This window comes from Rattus norvegicus, chromosome 3 (genome assembly GCF_036323735.1).
Source record: "Rattus norvegicus strain BN/NHsdMcwi chromosome 3, GRCr8, whole genome shotgun sequence".
Taxonomy (NCBI): Eukaryota; Metazoa; Chordata; class Mammalia; order Rodentia; family Muridae; genus Rattus; species Rattus norvegicus.
In genome coordinates, this window is record NC_086021.1 from 33780610 (window position 1) to 33802552 (window position 21943).

Here is a 21943-nt window from a genome sequence, read left to right on the forward strand (position 1 = left end):
GCTTCACTCCCCAACTCCCGCCCCAACTCCTGCCCTGGCTGCTAAGTGGGCAGCTCACCGCAGCTTGTGCAGCTGGACAATGACACGGATGTGGTCGTCTGAAAGGTCCATGTTGTAGAGCACAAGGGACATCAGACTGTCCTTCCACTGTGTTAGGAAAGTGGCGTCGCTTGTCTGGATGCCTGAGAGGTCCAAGGCAGTCAGGGAGTTGAGTGGCCGAAGCAGTGACTCCACGGGGATGCCGTCGATCATGCGGCCCAGGTTGAGGAAGCGCAGGCGGCTGAAGCCCTCAAAGGTGAAGTCCTTGACCAGCACCTGGCAGGTGGGGTTGACCAGGCACTCATCCTCACAGCCGCCCGGGTTGTCCTCCTCGTAGAAGATGTTGGCACATCCGAAGAGGCTCAAGGACACCAGACTGTGGCTGAAGCTCCGCAGCGTCTGCAGGCTCTTGGCGGACAGCTTCTCGCAGTTGGTCAGGTACAGCTCCACCAGGTCCTGGAGTAGCATAGCAGCCTCAGCTCCTCTGCCCACCCTGAGCCACCCCAGGCCTGGCTTCTGGGGTGGGTGGGGTCTCACCTGCTTTCGAATCGCTTCCAGGTCCTGGTCTTGCACCAGGTCCTCACGGAGGTGGATGCGAGTGAGCCGCGTGCTGCGGGGGTCTGAGAAGAGGCTGAAGAAGGTCTCATGTGGTTCGAAAGTGCAGGCCGCACTGACCAGCTCCACATACCTGCAAGAGAAGCGAGCCTAGCTCAGGAGGTACCTAGGAGCCTGGGCTGCCTTTGGAACCCACATCAGGATTGCGGGCTTATGACATCACCCAGGCGACAGCCACCTCTCTTCACACATCTGCTTAGCTTCTGACTATCCCTATACCCCAGGGTCTAGGAATCTGAAGATGGTCATCAGGGTGAGCACCAGTGATACAGGGATGCAAGGGCCTTTCACCAACAGCAAAGCCCAAGCACTCCCTTCTAGCAGTCTGCCTAAACACACGCCTGTCACCCACAGCATGTGCCCCTCTCCCAGGCCCACGCCATCACCCCAGGTATGCACTGACCTCAGTCGCACCACACCACAGTCTAGAGTCATCTTTCCTCACTAGCCTTCTGGTGCCTCATCATCATCCCCTTCCAGGGCATGGGGGAATCAGGGGGAATCAGTTTAAGCTTACAGCTGCCTGCTGGGCAGAGTTTGAGCTGTCGGTGGAACCCTATCTAGCCAAGATGCTCGTTTGTGCATGAATCCCAGGCTAGGAGCTTAGAGAGCTGGTCCAGCTGTTAAGATACTTGTTCTTGCAGAGTACTAGTGTTTAGTTCCTAGCACCTACACATAGTGGCTCTTTTAAAAAAGAAAAGAGGGCTGGAGAGATGGCTCATTGGTTAAGAGCACTGGCTGGTCTTCCAGAGGTCCAGATTTCAATTCCCAGCAACCACATGGTGGCTCACAACCATCTGTAATGGGATCCGATGCCCTCTTCTAGTCTGTCTGAAGACAGTGTATTCATGACATTAAATAAATAAATAAATCAGTCATCTCAAAAGAAAAGAGCCAGTTGTGGGGTTGGGGAGGGGGTTGGAGAGGTAGGAGGGTTGCGCACACCTTTAATCCCAGCTCTCAGGAGGCAGAGGCAGGTGGAACTCTGGGTTGGAGGCCAGCCTGGTCTACAGAGTGAGTTTCAGGTCAGCTAGGGCTACACAGAGAAACCCTGTCTCAAAAAACAAAAACAATACGAGGCAGGCGTGGTATTGTACACGTTTAACTGTAGCATTTGGGTAGCACAGCTAGGTGGGTCACTGAGTTTGAGGCTAGATTGGTCTATATAGTAAGTTTCAGGCCATTTAGGAACAGTGCAACCTTTGTTTAAAAAAAAAAAAAAACCAGAAACAAAAATACAACCCAGAAACAAACCAAAAAAGGAGGAAGGAGGAAAAAGCAAGCCCTGGAAGCTCTTGGCACTGTGGAAGTCACAGCATGTCAGATGCCAGGCTGCTTCCACCTGGGAACCTTTCGTACCTGACTGAACCTCCCTGCACTGTCCACCTGCGAGATGCACTTGCCTCTGGTGCTAGGCTAATGAAAGGCTCACCTCATGCCTGGCACACACTGAATGCTGAGAACACATCATGAGTTCAGTCCTTGGCTCCCATTTGGCTGTGAAACTCTTTGATCCTATGGTTTCCCATTGGGGTAACTGGTATAAAATTAAGCTTTCAGGAAGGATAGGCACACTGTGCTGTGGGCTCCCAGAGCAGGGGATCTACCAGGAGTATGGATAAAAGTTCATATGCGTGATCCGGTCTCTGATGGAAGGGCTACTGTTCCAACCTTGACACACGTGCTTGTGTTCAGAGGTGCAGGCACAGCTGTGAGCATTCAGTGCCCTATTACATGCAGGATTTTATACTAACTTATCCTTAAACACACACATGCTGCTTCACATACATGTTTTGTGCTACACGTGTACCCATTCCTTCACGTGTGCCGCCTGTGTACACACACCAATGCATATGTAACCATATCCCTGCTAATGCATACACGCCATTGTTATCCCTCACCGTCACAGCCACTTCCCCCTTGCCCTGGTCTGAACACACAGTCTTGATCTCCAGCTCACACTTCACCCCTCACATTGGGCTCCAACCCTGCCCCAGTCCGGGGGAGACCCTTGCTCACTCATTGACCAGCTGGTCACAGATTTCACTAGGCAAGAAGATGTCTGGATGCAGCCGCAGGGTCTCCTTGTCCAGCAGGTAGCCCAGGGTGCCATCGAGATTCCGGAGACAGAAGTCAGTACAGAGGGCCATGAGGGACTCGGGTGTGTCAGACGCCATGTCGGGAGAAGGCAGCAAGGGCCCACAAGGGCAACTATGGACTCCAATAGTCACAAGATCATTGGCAGAGCCGCAGCCTGAGAAGGAGAAAGCAGCCTGTGAGAGGCAGGTAAGAGCCGGTGTCCATTTCCTGACCGGGGAAAAGGAAGCCCTGTCCATCCATCACATTCAGCCCAGCACAGGCTGTGCAAACCTGTAAGCCTAGCACCTGGGAGCAGAGGCAAGACGACCAGGAGTTCCAGACCAGCCTGGGCTATACAGTGAGTCCCTGACGAAACAAAAAGCTGAGCATCCTCCACTCACAAAAAGTTCTCATGGGACACTGGGTCATGCTAACTGAAGAAACCAATTCTGAAGGTTGCACCATGGTCCTTGGCCTGCAGCCACAAAGAACAAATCTACAGACGGAGGGAGACCAGCCTTGGGGGAAATGGTGGTGGCCACTCCTGGGTGGGCTTTCCTTTGGGAGTGTTGACATACCGTATCCACTGAAAACCAAGGAGTTCGATACTTTATTTACTTTATATATATGAGTACACTGTCATCAAACACACCAGAAAGAAGAGGGCATCAGATCCCATTACAGATGGTTGTGAGCCACCATGTGGTTGCTGGGAATTGAACTCAGGACCTCTGGAAGAGTAGTCAGTGCTCTTTGTTTTTTTGTTTTGTTTTGTTTTGTTTTTTCTTTTTTTCGGAGCTGGGGACCGAACCCAGGGCCTTGCGCTTGCTAGGCAAGCGCTCTACCACTGAGCTAAATCCCCAGCCCCACAGTCAGTGCTCTTAACCGCTGAGCCATCTCTCCAGCCCCCAGAACTGGATCCTTTAAATGGCTGGAATGTGCCACCTGAGAATTACACTCAAATTGTTACTTTATAATGTCAAGTCTTCCTGGCTGGACAGGGAGCTTGGTGGTTAAGAGCATCATCTACTGCTCTTGCATAGATCCTGGGTTCAAATCCCGGAACCTATGTGGTACTAGAATTCCAATTCTAGGGGCATGCAGTGCCCACACAGCTCAGGAAAGAAATCAGATCTCCTAGAACTGGGTTGTAAGCCACCATGTGGGTGCTGAGAACCAAACCCAGGTCCTCTGCAAGAGCAAGTGAGTTAATAACTGAGCCAGTCCCTAGAAACTCCCCTAAGATTTCTTTTTTTTTTTTTTTCCTTTTTTTCGGAGCTGGGGACCGAACCCAGGGCCTTGCACTTGCTAGGCAAGCGCTCTACCACTGAGCTAAATCCCCAACTCCATCCCCTAAGATTTCTTAACAGACCTCAAAAGAGCCAATCACATGGGAGAAAAGGTTAAATTGGTATACACTGGCGTGAAGAAATTTCTGTTCATACATACACAAAAGTTAATTCCAAATATGCTACAGGCCTAAAGTAAAGGTGCATTATGACGTAAGAGTAGGCAGTGATTTCACAGAAAGATACCGATGGCCTGAGCTTGGTAATGTGCCTGCAAGCCCAGCCTCTGAGGGGCTCTCCACCCTACCTTAAGACAGAGGATCAATTCAAGCCTAAGGCAGCATAATGGGGATTCGGGGTGGGATGGGGAGGAGGAGGAGGAGGAGGAAGGAGGGGAGAAAGGAGGAGGAAGAGAAGAGAGCCATAACTACAAATTCGTATCTGGGCCTTCCTTTGAGTGTGCCATGGTGTCGTCACTGTGAACATTCACAGTGAGATTTTAAAATGCCTGGCACCGGGGCTGGGGATTTAGCTCAGTGGTAGAGCGCTTACCTAGGAAGCGCAAGGCCCTGGGTTCGGTCCCCAGCTCTGAAAAAAAGAACCAAAAAAAAAAAAAAAAAATGCCTGGCACCAGCCAGACGTGGTGGTGGATGACAGCCTCCTCAAGGACACTCATCTTGTTCCGTCGGCATCAGCAGAATGCACCAACCCACAATGAGATGCCGTTCCCCACAGCCAGCCAGCTCTCCTGCAGACACCAAGCCCTGATGAAGGTACGGATGCTGATGGATGGTCGAACAGTGTAAAGCGGGCAGTAACTGGAGATGGCTCGACAATACTGACTGATGCTGGGTGGGAATGTGCTTTCATATGGGTGACGGTACCTGCCATGTAAGCCTAAAGTCCAAGCCCCAGAACACACTGTGGAAGACAACAAACACCCAGAAGCTGCCTTCCGATCCTCATGCGGGGACCGCGGCAGGTACATACATTCTCACACATACCTCGTAATGAAATTTAAAAATGTACTGTTTTTTTTTTTTATAGATTTTTTTAAATTTATTTTATTCTATGTATGAGTTACACTGTAGCTGTCTTCACATACACCAGAAGAGGGCATCAGATCCCATTACAGATGGTTGTGAGCCACCATGTGGTTGCTGGAAATTGAACTCAGGACCTCTGGAAGAGCAGTCAGTGCTCTTAACCGCTGAGCCATCGCTCCAGCCCATGCACTAACTGTTTTAAGCAGTATACTATGTGATGGTCCCCAGAAGAGACCCTTGGACGTCCACTGACATTGCAGGGGACGATTACAGTACATTGACTGCCACAGAGCACTGAGAACACAGCCAGCTACTTGGATGACCTCACAGTGTGACAGGAAGGAGTCAGAAGCAAGAGGACACTGCGTTTGCTCTGGGTGCACTCCCTTCTGCTAATACGTAGGAGCTCTATGTTGGGATGGGCCTGCCTCTTTGGCAAGGGTGTGTGTGTGTGTGTGTGTGTGTGTGTGTGTGTGTGTGTGTGTGTGCATATGCGTGCGCACTTGAAGGAAGTTTCTGGGTACAGAAGGGCTCCGGGTCTTTCCTCTCAGTGGACTCACAGGTGTCTCCACTGTGAACACTCACAAGCATACTAGAGTTCTATAAAGAGATTAAAAATGGTTGACACCAGCCAGGCATGGTGGTGCATTCCTTTACTCCTAGAACTTGGGAGGCAGAGGCAGGTGGTTAACTATGAGTTCAAGGCCAGCTTGGTCTATACAAAAAGCTCCAGGTCAGCCAGGATTACACAGAGAGAACCTGTCTCAAACAACAAACCAAAACATTGGTACCAACCAAAGGGCCCCACACATGAAAGAGATCTGGATGCATTCCAGTGGTAAGTCGGTTAGTACAGTACCAACACTGACTGCACACACTGCAAACTGAACCTGCATATTACATTCAAGTGAGCAACAAACAATTCCTAGAGGCCGGAGAGATGGTACAGTAGTTCAGAGTGTGTACTGCTCTTGCAGAGAAGTGAAGCTTGGGTATGCCTGAGTACTATACTATATATAAACTCCTTGAACATCTGTGGATTTTGGTACCCAATCCAGTCTTGAATTCAATCCCTTGTGGATGCTGAACTTCAGACAAGTTTTAGTGTTATGGAGATGTAGTGCATTGGTACAGCCCATACTTACCATGTGAGAGATTTTGGGATTAATTCCCAACATGCCCCCAAAAGTACAGTCTCTATGGTCAGACAGACAGATCTCTCTCCTGACTCCATTTTGTCATTTACTCACAAACAGTGTTACTTCTCCAGAGCACAGTGTCCTCATCTGGAAGAAATGAAGATGATAATTCTTCTGCAAGGGCTGGAGGAGCTGGGGGACAGTGCTGGGAAAATGCTTCCCACGGCAGTCAGTGAGGTCTGGTCATGTTTGACAGATAGGACGTGCAAGCTCAGAGACTCAAGGCCACTCTGTACAAACTGGTCTCTATGGGTCCAGAGAATCATTCCTTAGAGTTCTCAACCTGGGTATCTCAACCCCTCTGGGTGGGTGGAATGATCCTTTCCCAGGGTCATCTAGGACCATTGGAAAGCACAGATGTTTACATTGTGAGTCATAAGAAGTAAAGTTGCAATGAAAAGAATTTTAAGATTGGGGGTTACCACAACATGAGGAATTATATTTGAGGGTCACAGTATTAAGAAGGTCAAGAACTACTATTATCTTAGTTCCAAAGGGGTATGGGCTTGGCTTTTGGGTACCATATCCACCCCTGAGCTGTTTTAGCTACTCGGGACACGAGGCAAGAGACAACACTGCCTGCACCAGGGAGGCTGGGATAGGAGGATCACTAGTTCAGGACCAATCTGAACAACTAGCAAAGCCCCGTATTAATAAAATAAAAATGGGGGCTGGAGAGGCAGCTCAGTGGTTAAGAGCACTTGCTGTTTTTCCAGAGGCCTTGGGTTCAATTCCTAGCATCTACACAGCAGCTCACAATTGTCTGTAACTCCAGTTCCCAGTGATCTGACATCTTCATATGAATATATATAAAATAAAATTAATTATTTAAAAAAAGGTGGGGTAGCTTAGTGGTAGAGCACTTGCCTAGAATGTGTAAGGCACTGGGTTCCATTATTTGGTGGGGAAAACTAAGAATCAGCCATTTGGGTTGGAGAGGTGGCTCAGCAGTTAAGAGCACAGACTGCTCTTCCAGAAGTTCTGAGTTCAATTCCCAGCACCCACACAGTGGCTCACAACCATCTGTAATGGGATCCGATGCCCTCTTCCAGTGTGTCTGAAGACAGTGACAGTGTACTCACATACATAAATAAACTAATCTTTAAAAAGAAAGCATCAGCTATTCTTTTCCTGTCGTTTTGTTTTAGGATTTATTTCATTTATTTTATAAACAAGATCTCACTATGAAGAGTTGATGGCATGGAATTCTCTAGATAAACCAGATGGCCTTGAGCTCACAGAGCTGTTAGAATTAAAGGCATGTGCCATTATGCCCTACAATTAGCTTCTGTTTCATGGGGAACGGGTGGCAGGGGGTGGGGGGATATGCTCACAAGTACATGGAGGTCAGAGAGAATGACAAACCCCAAAAGCTAGGGTTTTAGGTCACTGCCAGCTGCCTGATGCAGGTGCTGGGAAATGAGTTCAGCTATGGACATTCTTGAGCCACTGTGTGGCGCTGGGCCCCAAACAAGTGCTCTTACCTGCAGCGCCATCTCTCGGCCCGGGAAGAGCACACACTCTTACCTGCAGCGCCATGCACTGTAATTTTGACTTTTTTCCTTTAAAAGCTATTAGGATTGTTATAGCCCCCTTCAGCCAGGCTGCCCTCACTGCTGTCACGTAGGGTCTGTTCTCCCTGACACATGCCTCCCAGAAGCCCCATGCTTCAGCTGGCCCAGTGGAACACTCTCTGGGCATGGCACAAATGATGGGCTGCCTGGACATTCCTATGACCTTCCTCACTTGCAGGCCCTTCGGCCTGCTGGTACCAGAGGAAGCAGTATATTGAGGCCAGCCCTGCTTGGGACAGCTTTCTGGCTTCCTTAGTTCCTTGACTATCTCTAGCCTGCTTCCTCCACAGGATGGCAAGAGCCCCAGGCCTGGTCACCTGCAGCCCCACACTCTTACCTCCTCCGTCTGCTAGGACTGTACAGCTTCAACCAGTTGAGTGTCCTGCTCTACAGCACTGTCTGAGTTCCCTTACAGAGCCCATTCTACCACTCTGATGTCCTGGGAGGTACCCCTGCCCTGTTAGGAGGCTCTTGCTGCTTCCATGGGCCCACTCCAGGTGCCAGTTTATTTCTGGTTTCCTTGATAAACCCAGGACAGATGTCATGCTGCTGGCTTCTTTTCTTTCTTTTCTTTTGCTTTTGTTTTTTTTAAGACAGAGTTTCTCTGTGTAGCCCTGGTTGTCTTGGAACTAGATCTGTAGACCAGGCTAGCCCTGCAGGCTGACTGCTCCTGCAGTAATCATGGACCTCACCATGAACTACTGAAGACACAGGTCCTATATTGAGCAAACCAGACAAAGTCCTGCCTTTATGAAACATTCTGGCACTAGAAGGAGACAATCAGCTACCTAAAAAGAACACAGATACAGTCACATCTCAGGAACAGTGCTCTGAAGGACAGGGGAAGGGCCGGTGTCACTCTGAGCTGGATCATCAGGGAAGGTTTGATATTTTAGTTAAGATGGCAGAGATGAGCCCTAGCTAACCTCTGAAGGTTCAAGGTAGGAACCCAAGTGCAATGGCTGAGAGCTGAGGTACAAAGGATAGCGACACCAAGAGCCAGGCTCTGGCTCCTGGGAAATGAACACAGGTGGTACTAAGTACTAAGCGTGGGACTTGGGGCAGGGAAGTTTCAATAACAAAGGCCATGGGGTTGGGGATTTAGCTCAGTGGTAGAGCACTTGCCTAGAAAGCGCAAGGCCCTGGGTTCGGTCCCCAGCTCCGAAAAAAAAGAAAAAAGAAAAAAAGAAGAAAAAAAAAATAACAAAGGCCATGGCTGGAGCCACGGGGACTCGCAGGATGTGAGTCTCGTGAGGCTGGGCATAAATTCACTGCCCCCAGAACACTGAATTCTTGTGGGCCACAGCAGAACCTCGTGAATGGCTGGGAAAGAACCACCTTTTCTGCAGGGCTGAGCCCTGGCCCTAGGGAGCTACCCTACTTTAGCTGGGCTGTGCCCACGGAAGGGACACCAAATCAGCTTCCCAGAGGCCTCTAGAAAACAGACTGGTGAGTGGTCACCTGTGTTCATCTCCTCCAGGAGCCAACCCTGTAGCTTGAAGGTGTGGGTGTAGGGTGTCCTGGGTGAGCTGGGGAGGAAGGGGAGCTGCCCTCATCTGGGACCAGAGTCTAGAGGCTCACGACACCCTACCACTCCACCCCTTGGAGCCCTTAAGGATTTTCACTCTCAAGGCAGGTTCCAGCCATCTGGAATTCTGGCAATTGGGGACAGTTTGGACTCTGATATTGATGGACTACCAGAGGAGGAGAACCCCATGTCTCTTTTCTTCTCACAGGCTCTTTAAGACATGCTGGGGGAAGGGCAGGGGGAGAAAAGATTGAGAGAAACAACAGCAGCCCAGGCAGCCACCCCCGCGGTACCACCTCCGTCCTCTGTGCTTCCAGATACATGCCCAGCCCCTTCCAGAATTTACTTCCTACAGTTTCTTATTTAACCAGCCGGACGGCAAAGCCCAGTATTCTGTACCAATAGAGACCTATTCATTTGCATAACAATTTGTCTGTGACCCTCCCCCCAGCTGCCAGCTCCAGAGGACCGACTGGCGACTTACACCCACACCCACATCCTCAGTGCCTACTAGTGCCTGGCATTTAGGCGGAACAAAGGTTTGCTGTTGACAGTATTACCTCACGATGGCACTCTGAGGTAGAGACCACTTGTCATTTGCTGAAGAAGACACCAGAACCACGACTATCATAGAGGAGCCTGGGGCAGCAACACTGTAAATCTAAACCGCTCACCAATCACACTGTTCCGTTTACCCGGCAAACCAGCTAAGAGAGAGAGTTAGTTGGGCATGGTGGTGCACACCTTTAGTCCAAGTGCTTGGGAGGCAGAGGCAGGGGGGTCCCTCTGAGTTGGAGGCCAACCTGGTCTACAGAAAGTTCTAGGGCATTCAGGGCTGTTACACAAAAGAAACCCTGTCTCAAAAATAAAAAAATAAAATAAAATAATAAAGAAATAAAAGAGAAAGAGAGTAACCAAAGCTCAGAGGAGGAAGCAAGGGGCCATAGCAACATCTCAACACCTAGGGACAGAGAATCTGGGGAACCAGAGGCTCTAAACCTTGGAGCGGTGCCTACCCTGTGAAATGTTAGCCCATGAGCTCTGGGAACGCTCTTTATAGAGGCTGAATGCTTTCGAGGAAGGAATGAGTCCTGGGCTGGAGATTAGAGAGAGAAGTGCAGGTGAGGAGTAGAGATAGACGTCTACAGAGGCTACGCCTACAGGTCATGGTGCTGGGAAGACACAGAATGGTGGAGGACTGCACAGACCCAGCAGGCTGTTGGTATTTCTCCTGATAAAGAAGCAGTGAACACACACTGAGGAAGGACGGACCTGGGGCAGGTTGGTTGTGCAAACTTCCTAATGCCCACCTGCTTACCCTGGCTATACACCAGCTCCCTCCATCTGCCCAGGAGGCAGGGGTCTATCTACAGCCTGCAGGTGTGGCGCTGAGGCTGCAAGCCGAGCCTCTGCAGTCTGTATGTAGATGCATGCTCTCTGCTCAGTAGGTCAGACCTGGGGTTTCTGGCTTTCCAGGTTTGTTCCCTGTGGTGCCACCTATGGGGACTTAGGCAAGCCTCACTTCCTCTTCTCTGCCATCACTACCTCCTTACAACTCCAAGCATCCTTGTGCACTGACCATAGATGATCTGGTTTTGTGGTAATAATTCTATGGGGATCACGGACCAGGGCTAGAAGCTTCCTAAAAGTAGAAACCCTGCCCGAGTCACAGGACCTCCATTATATATTAATGAGTGAGTGTCAGGCTAGCTGGGATCCTCCCATCTGTCTCTCCATCTCTGGGATTACAAGTGCAGGTCACCAGATGGCTTTTGTATATGGGTGCTGGGGATTGGATGCAGGTCCTCATGTTTGCAAGCATGCTTACTCTCTGAGCCACATCCCCAGCTCTTTGCCCACTTCTGAAGCCAGAAACCCAGCTCCAGGGAATGAACCGGGTTTGATGCTGGTCCGCAAAGAGATGACTCCACAGGGGTCTCTGAGCTAACATTTCTGGAATCAAGAGCTGAAGCACTGAGACTAAACAAAACCCACCCACCAAAGGCAGAGGTCTGCAAGATGCTCAGTGGTTAACGGTGCCACCTGCCAAGACTGAAAACCTGAGTTTGAGCCCCGGGTCCCTCATGGTCGAATGAGAACCCACTCTCATAAATTGTCCTCAGACTTCCGCGAATGTGCTGTGGTACCTCAGTAACTGTTAAAAGCAAACAAACACCCAGAGGCAAAGAGTAGCCCTGTGCATGGTGGGCCCTCGCTGCTCCTGCATGAACCCAGTGGCACGAACTGTAACGAGAAGTATTCTTCACCATGGCAAGCATGAGTGAAGGACAAACTCTTCTCTGACCAGTGTCTCTCCAGAGTCAGCGGGGGCAGGAGGACACCATTCTCAGTGTAACGCAGGGAAAACCGAGGTCCGAAGGGAGGGACAGATTCACATAAATATATACAGTAAGCTGGCAGCAGAACTGTGCGAGACTCTGGTTCACCACATGGCTAGTTTGGGGTTCTGGTCAGAGAAGCTTGCTCTGCCATTGAGGCTCCTGTCTTCTAAGCGCTAACTTTACATATTTATACGTTACTTAGTTTTTGTGGTACATGGGATGCATGCCAGGCAAGCGTTCTGTTACTCAGCCATATCCTTTGCCCCAGGCCTTGCATTCTCAAATCCTCTGGTCCTGCTCAGCTGACAGCACAGGCCTGATGACAGACAGGCTCAAGGGGTGAGGAGGAAGATCTGGAGTTAGTCTTCTCAAAGGCTGCAAATTTTCAGGACCCACAGCCTCTACCTGAAATCTGACCACACACTCAGTGCCACAGATAGGCCCAACAATGGTCCTTTCCAATCTGTCTGGAAGACATCATTTTGCTTACATTATGTTACAGAATGGGGATTTTCAGGGCTTGGATTTCAAAAGTCCTCTTTGGGCGGGCTAGAGAGACGGCTCAGTGGTTAAGAGCACTGACTGCTCTTCCAGAGGTCCTGAGTTCAATTCCCAGCAACCACATGGTGGCTCACAGCCATCTGTAATGGGATCTGATGCCCTCTTCTGGTGTGTCTGAAGACAGCTACAGTGTACTCATATAAATATAATAATAAATACATCTAAAAAAATCATCTTCAGGTCAGGCATGGTGGTACACACATATAATCTGCCGGAATTATATCAGGGGGCAGGTCAATCTCTATGAATTCAAGACCACACTGTTTTACACAGTAAGACTGAAGCCAACCTTATCTACATGAGACTGCTTCAAAATACACACAAACATGCGCACACACGCGCGCACACACGCGCGCACACACACACACACACACACACACACACACGGGCCACCAGCTGGAGTTGGTGGCTCATGTTTGAAGTCCTAGCCTTTGGGATGCTGAGGAGAACTGCTGAGTTCAAGGTCAGTCTGGGCTACACAGGGAGTTGTCAGTCTCACTACAGAATGAAAACTTATCTAACAAACAAAACAAAACGAAAATCAAGGCCAAGTTTGCAGATACCCTGAAGAATAGACCATGTGATAGGTGTCACAGAATTCTAGCTTCCTCCAGTACTGTTACAAATCCTGAGCCAGCGGGGTCAGACAGAACTGGTGATGCCACAAGCCAAAGCTAGAAACAAGGGTTGCAGGGCTGTATGATGGGAAGATCCTTACTGTCATATACCACACTGCCACACATGCACCTGTAGCTTAGCAGTCCTATTCTACAAATGGAAAGACTGAGGCAGAAGGTCACTCGCTCACATTCTAACAACAAGGAAACAGCAGTGTGACACGACTTTCCCACAGTGCAATTTTTTTTTCCTTAAGATTTCTGTCATGGATGGTCAGTACAGAGAGCAAGAGAGCTCTTAGAACACAAAGCTGAAGTACAATGGCCATTTATCACCTCAGACAATTTTGATTCTTCTCCAACATTTCAAAAATTACAGCCCTGCATCACAAGCCAGCCCCTAATATGTTCCCGGCTGTTATTTGTTCTCAACTGATTTCCTTGCCACCCACTCTGCCTCCTCCATTCTGACCCAAGTGGGTTCTCTTGCCACCACGGGACCTTTGCACCTGCTGCTGAATGCTGCGCCCCCGGAAAGCTGTAATGATTTTCTACCTCACTTATCTCTGGTCAGACAGCAACCTTATCTGAGACCTTCCCTGACCACATTGGATACAAAGGTCCCAGTGTCTGTCTGTTTACGTGTCTTCGTGACACCTATTACTAGCTAACATGTACGTTCATTTGTCGAGTAAGCCAAAGCACAGCGACCCTGATTCACATCTAACAAGCACCAACTGGTCTGAGCATAGCTTCCTGTGACCCCTTCAATGCTATGGTCACTCTAACTAACTCGAAGCCCGAAGAGAACTGTTCTGTCAGAAACATCATTGAGCCAGCTTTTCCCAGGCATTAGGCGCCCCCTCCCCCAACGCCACCCCCAACCCACCCTTGCCCCTGTCACACACACAAGGCACGAGCAAGCACGGGAGATCTTTGACTGGTTAAAGCGCAGCTGAATTAAGTTCAACCCAGAGCTAGCCAGGCAGGTCAGTTTCAGTTTCACCTCACCTATGGGAGCCATTGGTCTTCAGCCTGCAAGCCCACCTGCTCTTTTCCGACCCTGTTGCACTATCTTGTTCCTTGGCATCCCATTTTGGGAGCTGATCCAGGAGCCAAGCCATCCCTAAGCTTTAAGCAGCACGGCTTGGGGGTTGGGAGGAGACCTAAACTCATCCAACAGGTAGGAGGGGCAGAGGCCGGCCTTCTAAGCCCTACGTTGAGCCCCCATCTTGCAAGGGCGAGCGTCGTTCTCAACGAGAGAGCTCAATTTTCAAGGCAAGATCCTCCGACCTGGGCGGCAGGCGACGAGCGCCATCCCACCTCTGGCCTGTGGTGGACCTCTGCAAGGAGTCGCAGCGACAATGCTTAGACCCTGAGGCAGGAGGTAGAGAAGGATGCAGGTACGTCTCTTGGCTCCGCGTTTAGGACATACCCTAGGAGGGGGCGGCCCTCAACGGGGAGACAGGATGCTTCGCAGGCTTACAAGCGGAGGCTGCGGCCCGGGGGAATCCGCGGCCAATGCGCCGCAGGAGGTCGGATCCGATCTCGGTCCGGGTCAGCGGGGCGGGGCAGGGCAGGAAAGCTGCGACTAGAGCCCGGAACGGAGGCCGTTCCCTTGCCCTCGGGCCGCCGGCTGGGCTGAGGGCCGCCGGCTGCTGGCTCCGGGCCCAGCCCCTCCCCCCGATCCTGCTCCGACGGCTTGGAGAGCCTGTGGCTGCGGGTGTGCTGTCAACAAAGCGTCACTTCCGGGCCGCCCCTTAGCAACAGAGGAGGGGTTCCCCCGTCTTGTCCCGCCGCGAACGTGGGCGGTGCTGCTGAAGGTTCCGGGCCTTCTGAGCTGCTCCTGCCCAAGCTGAGGCCTGCCTGAGTCCCCACGTTTGCCTTCAGGGTTCTTTCTAGCGAGGGGCTAGCTCGCAGGAACTGGTTCAGGACAGGATTAACTCCATCTTACCTAGTTAGTGCTGACTCACCCAGCGCCCAACCCGACGTCTTTTGGGCGGTCTCTACGTAGCCACCACATTGCCCCTCAGTGTGCTCCTCCTCCTTTCCTTCACGAAAAGGGCCATTCACCGGGGAGCTGTCAGATAGCAAGATTGAGGCTGTTCTTAGCCACTGCACTTTCTTCCAGTCACCAAGGATCTCTTGACAGTTGTTTCTCTCTTGCTCCAATAGTGCCCTACTGTCCATCATTTTATCTTTCAAAAAATATTTTTAATTATGTGTATATGTGTGAGTGGAGGTTTATGCACGTGAAGGCAGCTGCCTGCTGAGGACAAAAATCCCGGAGCCCATGAGTTACAGGTAGTCGTAAGCCCGACAAAGTAGGTGCTAGGAACCGAACAATCTCTCTAGCCTATATTTCCTTACTTTTCATTTTAAGACAATTTTTCCCCATTTATTTACATGTGTGCATGCATATGTACATGTGTAGGAGATCAGAGAACTGTTTGCTGTTTTCTCTACAACCACCATGTTGGTTCCAGGGATCGAACTCGATCCTCACTGGCCCCTATCACTGTTTCTTCTCCTGATTTCTACTTTAGCCTCCGAACACAAATCCCTTCATTCCTTCTGCAGTCCCACAATCCCAGAATGCATTTTCTAAAACATAAATCTCATTAGGGCATCCAGACTTTCTTCATCTACCCTCTCTTCTTACCCAGCCCCTCAGGAAACTGCTTCCTTCTGGTCTCCTGTACAAACAGTCCACAGTTTAAATCAGTTTGGGCTCTTTTCATCTCTGTTTCTAGCTAGGCTCAAACAATCAGGTGGTGAGCTTAAACACTTTTCTTACTGCCATCCACATCTGGTAAACTAACAACACTTTTTGCTTGAGGAGCTCCCTGGAGTGGAGTTAGGGAGGTCCTGTGGCATACAAGAATTCTACCACTGAGCTATTTTCTTTTCAAAATATAAAAAAGGATCCATACACCTTAATCTCGCACTTAGGAGACAGCAGATTTCTGTTAGTTTAAGGCCAACCTGGTAGGCCAACTACAAAGGTAGTTCCTGGACAGCCAAGGCTACACACATCTCTAAAACAAAAAACAAACAAAAAAGGAGGAAAAAAAAAAGAAAGTAGATGCCTTTAGCAAGAAGGTAAGCAAGTCAAAATAGCTTCAGGAAGTCCCTGAAACTAACCAGATTCACTAAGTCCCTCTCTGCCAGAGTAAAGAATAAAAAACAGAGTTCTTAGACCAGCTGAGCTGCAAAGAAGATACTGAGACCAGACCAGCCACATGGAAGAAGAGGAAACCAGCTGAGCTGCTACAAGAGATTTACACCAGAGTCAGGTGGAAAGGATCTCTCCAACCTGCTGAACTGCCTGCAGGCTGTGCAGTGTGCTATCGGTTCCCAGCTTTTGTGAGCTGTCACTTATGCTGAGATAGATGTGCCTTAGTCATGCCACTGCCTCTGAGTCATTTCTGTCCCTGTGATAAAACCCAATAGCTCACCAACCTGCACTGTGGTGGTATACTTTGTTCTGTCCCGAGTTCCCTATCTGGGGTAATATGTTTACTTTCTAGGAGAAGTTTCGTCACACAACACCTTGTGTATGGCAACCCTAACTCAGCAGTATATTGAGACAATTCTACATGCATGACTGTCTTAGTTTAGGGTCACTACTGCTGTGATGAAACACCATAACCAAAAGCGAGCTGGGGAGGAAAAGGTTTATGGGGCTCACTCTTCCACATCACAGTCCTTGAAAGAAGTCAGAGCAGGAACTCAAATGCCAGAAGCCTGGAGACTGGAGTCGATGCAGAGGTCATGGAGGAGGCTGGAGTTGATCAGAGGTCAGAGGTCATGGAGGAGGCCAGAGATGATGCAGAGGTCAGAGGTCACTTGCTTGCTCAACTTTGTTGGTTGTTTTATTTTGGACAAGGTTTCTCTATGTAGCTCTGTCTCACTCTGTATATCAGGCTGGCCTTGAACTCAGAGATCCCCTGCCCCTGCCCCTGCCCCTGCCTCCCAGGTGCGGGATTGAAGACATGAGCCACTACAGTGGGCTATGTGTCTAAATTTTTTTTTAAAGATTTTATTATATATGTACACTGAAGCTGTCTCCAGACACACCAGAAGAGGGTGTCAGATCCCATTACAGATGGTTGTGAGCCACCATGTGGTTGCTGGGAATTGAATTCAGTTCCTCTGGAAGAACAGTCAGTGCTCTTAACCACTGAGCCATCTCTCCAGCCTGTGTCTAAATTTTTATGGAGGCATTTTCTCAATGGAGGCTCCCTCCTTTCAGATGGCTCTCTCTTGTGTCTAGTTGACATTAAACTAGCCAGGACGGTGACAAGTGAGATTTACTCCTGGAGTTCAAAGACGGGGTCAGTCATTCTAACACGGGGCATTGGCATACGAAGGAGAAAAGCTACCTTCTTCAACTGAGGAGCATCCAAATTAAAGTAAAAACACAGTGGAGTAATTAATACCATTTCATGATTAAAAGGAGATTTAGGGGGTTGGAGAGGTGGCTCAGCGGTTAAGAGCACTGACTGCTCTTCCAGAGGTCCTGAGTTCAATTCCCAGCACCGACATGGTGACTCACAACCATCTGTAATGAGAACTGATGCCCTCTTCTGGTGTACTCAACATATATAAAATAAATAAAATCTTTAAAAAAAAATTCAGGTTGGAGGTTCTCACCCCACCTGGCTGTGTTCCTAGTACTTGGGTAGAGGCAGGAAGATCACCTAATGGTGTTCCAGGTCATACTTGGCTACACAGAGGTCACTGCAGGCTACCTGAGATCTTGACCTTCTGACTTTGAGGCTAGCCTGGTCTATATAGAGTTTCTGGCCAGTCATGGTTATATGGTAAGACACTGTCTCAAAAAAACAAGTCAAACAAAAACTCCTTATAGTTAAGTAGAGACAGAAAAAAAAATTCATAATATCATGAAGGCTAAATAAAAAATCAGGCCAAAAAAAAAAAAAGAGTGTACTGTAAAAAATCAGGGTTGGGGGTTGGGGATTTAGCTCAGTGGTAGAGCGCTTGCCTAGGAAGCGCAAGGCCCTCGGTTCGGTCCCCAGCTCCGAAAAAAAGAACCAAAAAAAAAAAAAAATCAGGGTTGACATCGTTCTGTGAAAAATGGAGTTTCTCCTCTAAAAGTCAGGGAAAAGACACCCCCTTCCGTCTACTGCACACAGAGTTATGCATTTGTGTAGCTGCTGTTGGGCTATTTTGTGTGTTCTTGCGTACCCCCTCTCCATCCCCCCCTCAACACTAGATAAGAGAAAAAGGATGAGAGGAGAAGGAAAGAGATCCCTGAATAAAGTCAAGGGAGCAACATGATCATAAAATTCCTGCCCGCTGACTAGGGGTGCCGCGTTCCCGGGGGCAAGTTTGATCTTTGCTGTCAGGATATCTAATTTCTTCTTGCTTATTCGTGCGTGACTAAGTAACAAACCACAACCCACCCCGCCTCTCCGGGCCTGAGCGATAATATATCCTCTGAAAAGTCCCCAGAATTCCAATCTTCGCACCGTCATGGAAATTATCTGCAGCTGGAGATCAGCGCCACCCATGCTAGAGCATGAGGCAAATCATTGTCAGCTGCTGTGGTCATCCCAAGCAGAGCCATAGCCCACACCTGGGATTAAAACAAAAACACATTCTTACAATATTTCTGTAGATATCTTTTTAAGACTTACTGATTTATTATGTATACAGCACTCTACCTGCATGTATGCTGCAGGCCAGAAGAGGGCACCAGATCCCATTACAGATGGTTGTGAGCCACCATGTGTTTGCTGGGAATTGAACTCAGGACCTCTGGAAGAGGAGGGGCCAGTGCTCTTAACCGCTGAGCCATCTCACCAACCCGTATTTCTGTGTTTCTTAAAAAAGCCAAAATTGCCACTATACATCCTCAACAGCATAAATTTAAAAAAAAGGGGAGGGGGGGAAGAAAGAAAAAAGAAATGTGATTTGGTAAACCTTATTTCACAACATGTGAGAGCTAATAAATCCAGTGAAATTGTAAGCTACGATATAGAACATAAAACCTGTTGATTGCTTTGTACGATCTGAAAATATTTAAAAGCCTAATGGATTTGTCAGCACATGATTTTGATCCAGGAGGCAGAGGTTAAGAGGATCTCTGTGTGTTTGAGACCAGTCTGGCCATATATTGCGTAAATAAATGATAAATAAATAAATACATAAATAAATCTTATTAAATGAATTTTTGTGGGCCAGGCATTGTGCCATATACCTTTTTATCCTAGCACTCACTCCTGAAGCAAAAGCAGGCATATCTCTGTAGGTTCAAGGCCAGCCTGGTCTACATAACAATTTCTAGAAGTGCCATGGAGGGGGATGGTAACTGTCCGTTCAGATGCCAGAGGTTAATGTTGGGTATTCTCCTCCATCACTGTTTTTGGAGACAGGTTTCTCACTGAACCTGGAAGTTCGTGAATCTGAATTTGCCACAACTCCAGACTCTGCACAGGTGCTGGGGGTCTTAACTCAGTGGTTGGGGTTTACTTAGAAGGCAGGCACTTTACTCAGGGAGCTACCTCTCCATCCTGCCACATCAGCAGAGCTTGGTTATGGAAACCTAACTGGGTGGAGAGGGATTGCCGAAAGGACAGACATACATTCGGAAAAGCTAGAACTGGGAGACTAGAGCAGCAACTATGCCTAATAGCCTGGCATCTTGGCCATTCTAGTATGTGTCACCCAAGGAAAGGAGTCCAGTTATGAGCCTGACCTGTACTGGAAAGGTTCCCTGTCCCCACGTGTCTGAGGCATCGGGTCCTTGACATCGTTCATGCCCGTGTTCACAGTACACGTGTCTCTGGGCCTCTTCAGCTCCCCACAACAGTGCGACAGTTAAAAGTGCCTGTTGTTCTCACTGAGGGCCAGGGTTGGTTCAGTTCCCAACACCCACACAGCAGCTCTGACTTCAGTTCCAAGGGATCCCATGCCCTCGTCTGACTTCCTTGGGCACCAGGCATGCATGTGGTGCACATACATACAGGAAGGCAAAACACTCATATAAATAAAATAAAACTATGTAAAAGTTAGCCAAAGAAGTGAAACAAAAAGTACAAACAACTGCTAAAGGAAATTAAAGACACACTGATGGAAAGACACCCCATGCTTACTGGTTGGAAAGCTCAGGACTGTCAGGGTGACAGTGTTACCCAAACTGATCTACAAGCAAGTACACTCTTTCAAAACTCTTAATAGCAGTTTAAAAGAAAAAAGAGCAAAACCTGAAGCTGGAGAGATGGCTGAGCAGCGAAGAGCACTGGCTGCTCTTCCAGAGGTCCTGAGTTCAATTCTCAGTGACCACATGGTGGCTCACAACCATCTGTAATGGGATCTGATGCCCTCTTCTGGTGTGTCTGAGGACAGCGACAGTGTACTCACATACATACATACATACATACATACATTAATTAATTAATTCTTTTTTAAAAACAGTGAAACTCATCAGGCCTTGTGAGGTGTGTTTGTAATACCAGCACACGGAGGCAGAGACCTGAGTATCAGGAATTCGAGCTAACTTTTGCTATATAGTGAGTTTGAGCTACAGGAGAACCTGTCTCAAAATAACCAAGGAAAAAATGGAAGAAGGGAAGGAAGAAGGAAAGATTCACCTCAAGCCAGGCAGTGGTGAGTGGTGGCACACGCTTTTACTCCCAGAGCTCGGAACACAGAGGCAGGAGTCCGATCTGTGGGTTCAAGGCCAGCCTGTTCTACAGAGTGAGTTCCAGGACAGCTAAGCCACACAGTGAAACCCAGTCTCAAAACCAAAATAAAACAAAAGAAAAGAAAAAGGAAGCTTGAGGGGCAGGAGAGGTGACTCAGTGGTTAGAGCACTGACTGCTCTTCCAGAGGTCCTGAGTTCAATTCCCAGCAACCACATGGTGGCTCACAACCATCTGTAATGAGATCTGATGTCCTCTTCTGGCCTGTAGGTGCATACATGCAGGCAGAAAGCTGTATGATGTATACATAATAAATAAATGTTAAAAAAAAAAAAAAGAAAAGAAAAGAAAAAGGAAGCTTGAAAGACTTGCCTGGATATTCATTCGGAAGATCAAGGTTCACAGAGAAGAGCTGACTTGAAAAAGTGAACAGAGTTAGTGGTGGATTCAGACCAGTGAGAGCAGGTAGAGCGAGCGGGGAGAGAGAGGGGAGAGCAGAGGTGGTCAGCAGATAAGAGCACTGCTGTCCTAGTGAGAATTCGAGGCTGCTTTCCAGACCCACGTGGCTCATGACCACCTGTAACTCCAGCTGCAGGGGACCCCCTGCCCTCGTCTGCCTTCACCAGGCACCGGCATGCATGTGCACAGACATACATGCAGGCAAACACCTATACACATACAAATAAATAAAATTATAAAACAATAAAAGTAGTAAGTTTGGGTGCCCAACTAACAAAGGGTGGGTGTGGTGTTTGAACAGGAATGGCCCCCAGATTCACATGTTTGAATGCATGGCCATAGGGGGTGACACTGTTAGGAGGTGTGGCCATGTTGGAGGAAGTGTGTCACTGTGGAGGCAGGGCTTTGAGGCCTCATATATGCTCAAGCTAGGACCATTGTGTTTCAGTCCCCCTTTGCTGCATGCTGATCAAAATGCAGAACTCTCACTTTCTCCAGCACCATGTCTGCTGCATGCTGCGTGCTACCATGAAGATAAGGGACTTAAACCTCTGAACCTGCAAACCAGCCTTGGTCATGGTGCCTCTCTTCACAGCGATAGAAATCCTAAGACAGTAGTGATATGGTGAGTAACTCTGCTTATCTAATAAATTAGAGCAAAAAACTCTAAGGGGCCAGATTGTGGTGGCCGATGTCTTTAATCATCCCAGCACGTGGGAGGTAGAGGCAGGCAGATCTCTGTGAGTTTGAGGACAGCTTGGTCTACACAGAGAAACCCTGGAGGGGGGGGAGGAGGAGGAGCAAGAGGAGGAGGAGCAAGAGGAGGAGGAGCAAGAGGAGGAGGAGCAAGAGGAGGAGCAAGAGGAGGAGCAAGAGGAGGAAGAGGAGGAGGAGCAAGAGGAGGAGGAACAACAGGAGGAAGAGG

At 48.9% G+C, this 21943-nt stretch overlaps 1 protein-coding gene across 15 annotated transcripts in view; it reads right to left on the minus strand.

Annotated features, from left to right (window-relative positions):
- Positions 1 to 21943, minus strand: part of Zer1 (zyg-11 related, cell cycle regulator) — a 39197-nt gene that overhangs the window by 13090 nt on the left and 4164 nt on the right. For 5 of the 15 annotated variants that reach the window (XM_063283936.1, XM_063283935.1, XM_063283940.1 and 2 more), the window contains exons 2-4: positions 2674 to 2908; positions 577 to 727; positions 59 to 495 (exon numbers count right to left, since the gene is read on the minus strand). In XM_063283936.1, coding sequence (XP_063140006.1) covers positions 59 to 495; positions 577 to 727; positions 2674 to 2908 — 823 coding nt within the window. Of the gene's footprint in view, positions 1 to 58; positions 496 to 576; positions 728 to 2673; positions 2909 to 6213; positions 12438 to 13900; positions 14041 to 14324; positions 14650 to 21943 lie in introns of those variants that run through there. The other 10 variants (XM_063283941.1, XM_017591837.2, XM_063283939.1 and 7 more) reach the window with 7 other exon arrangements.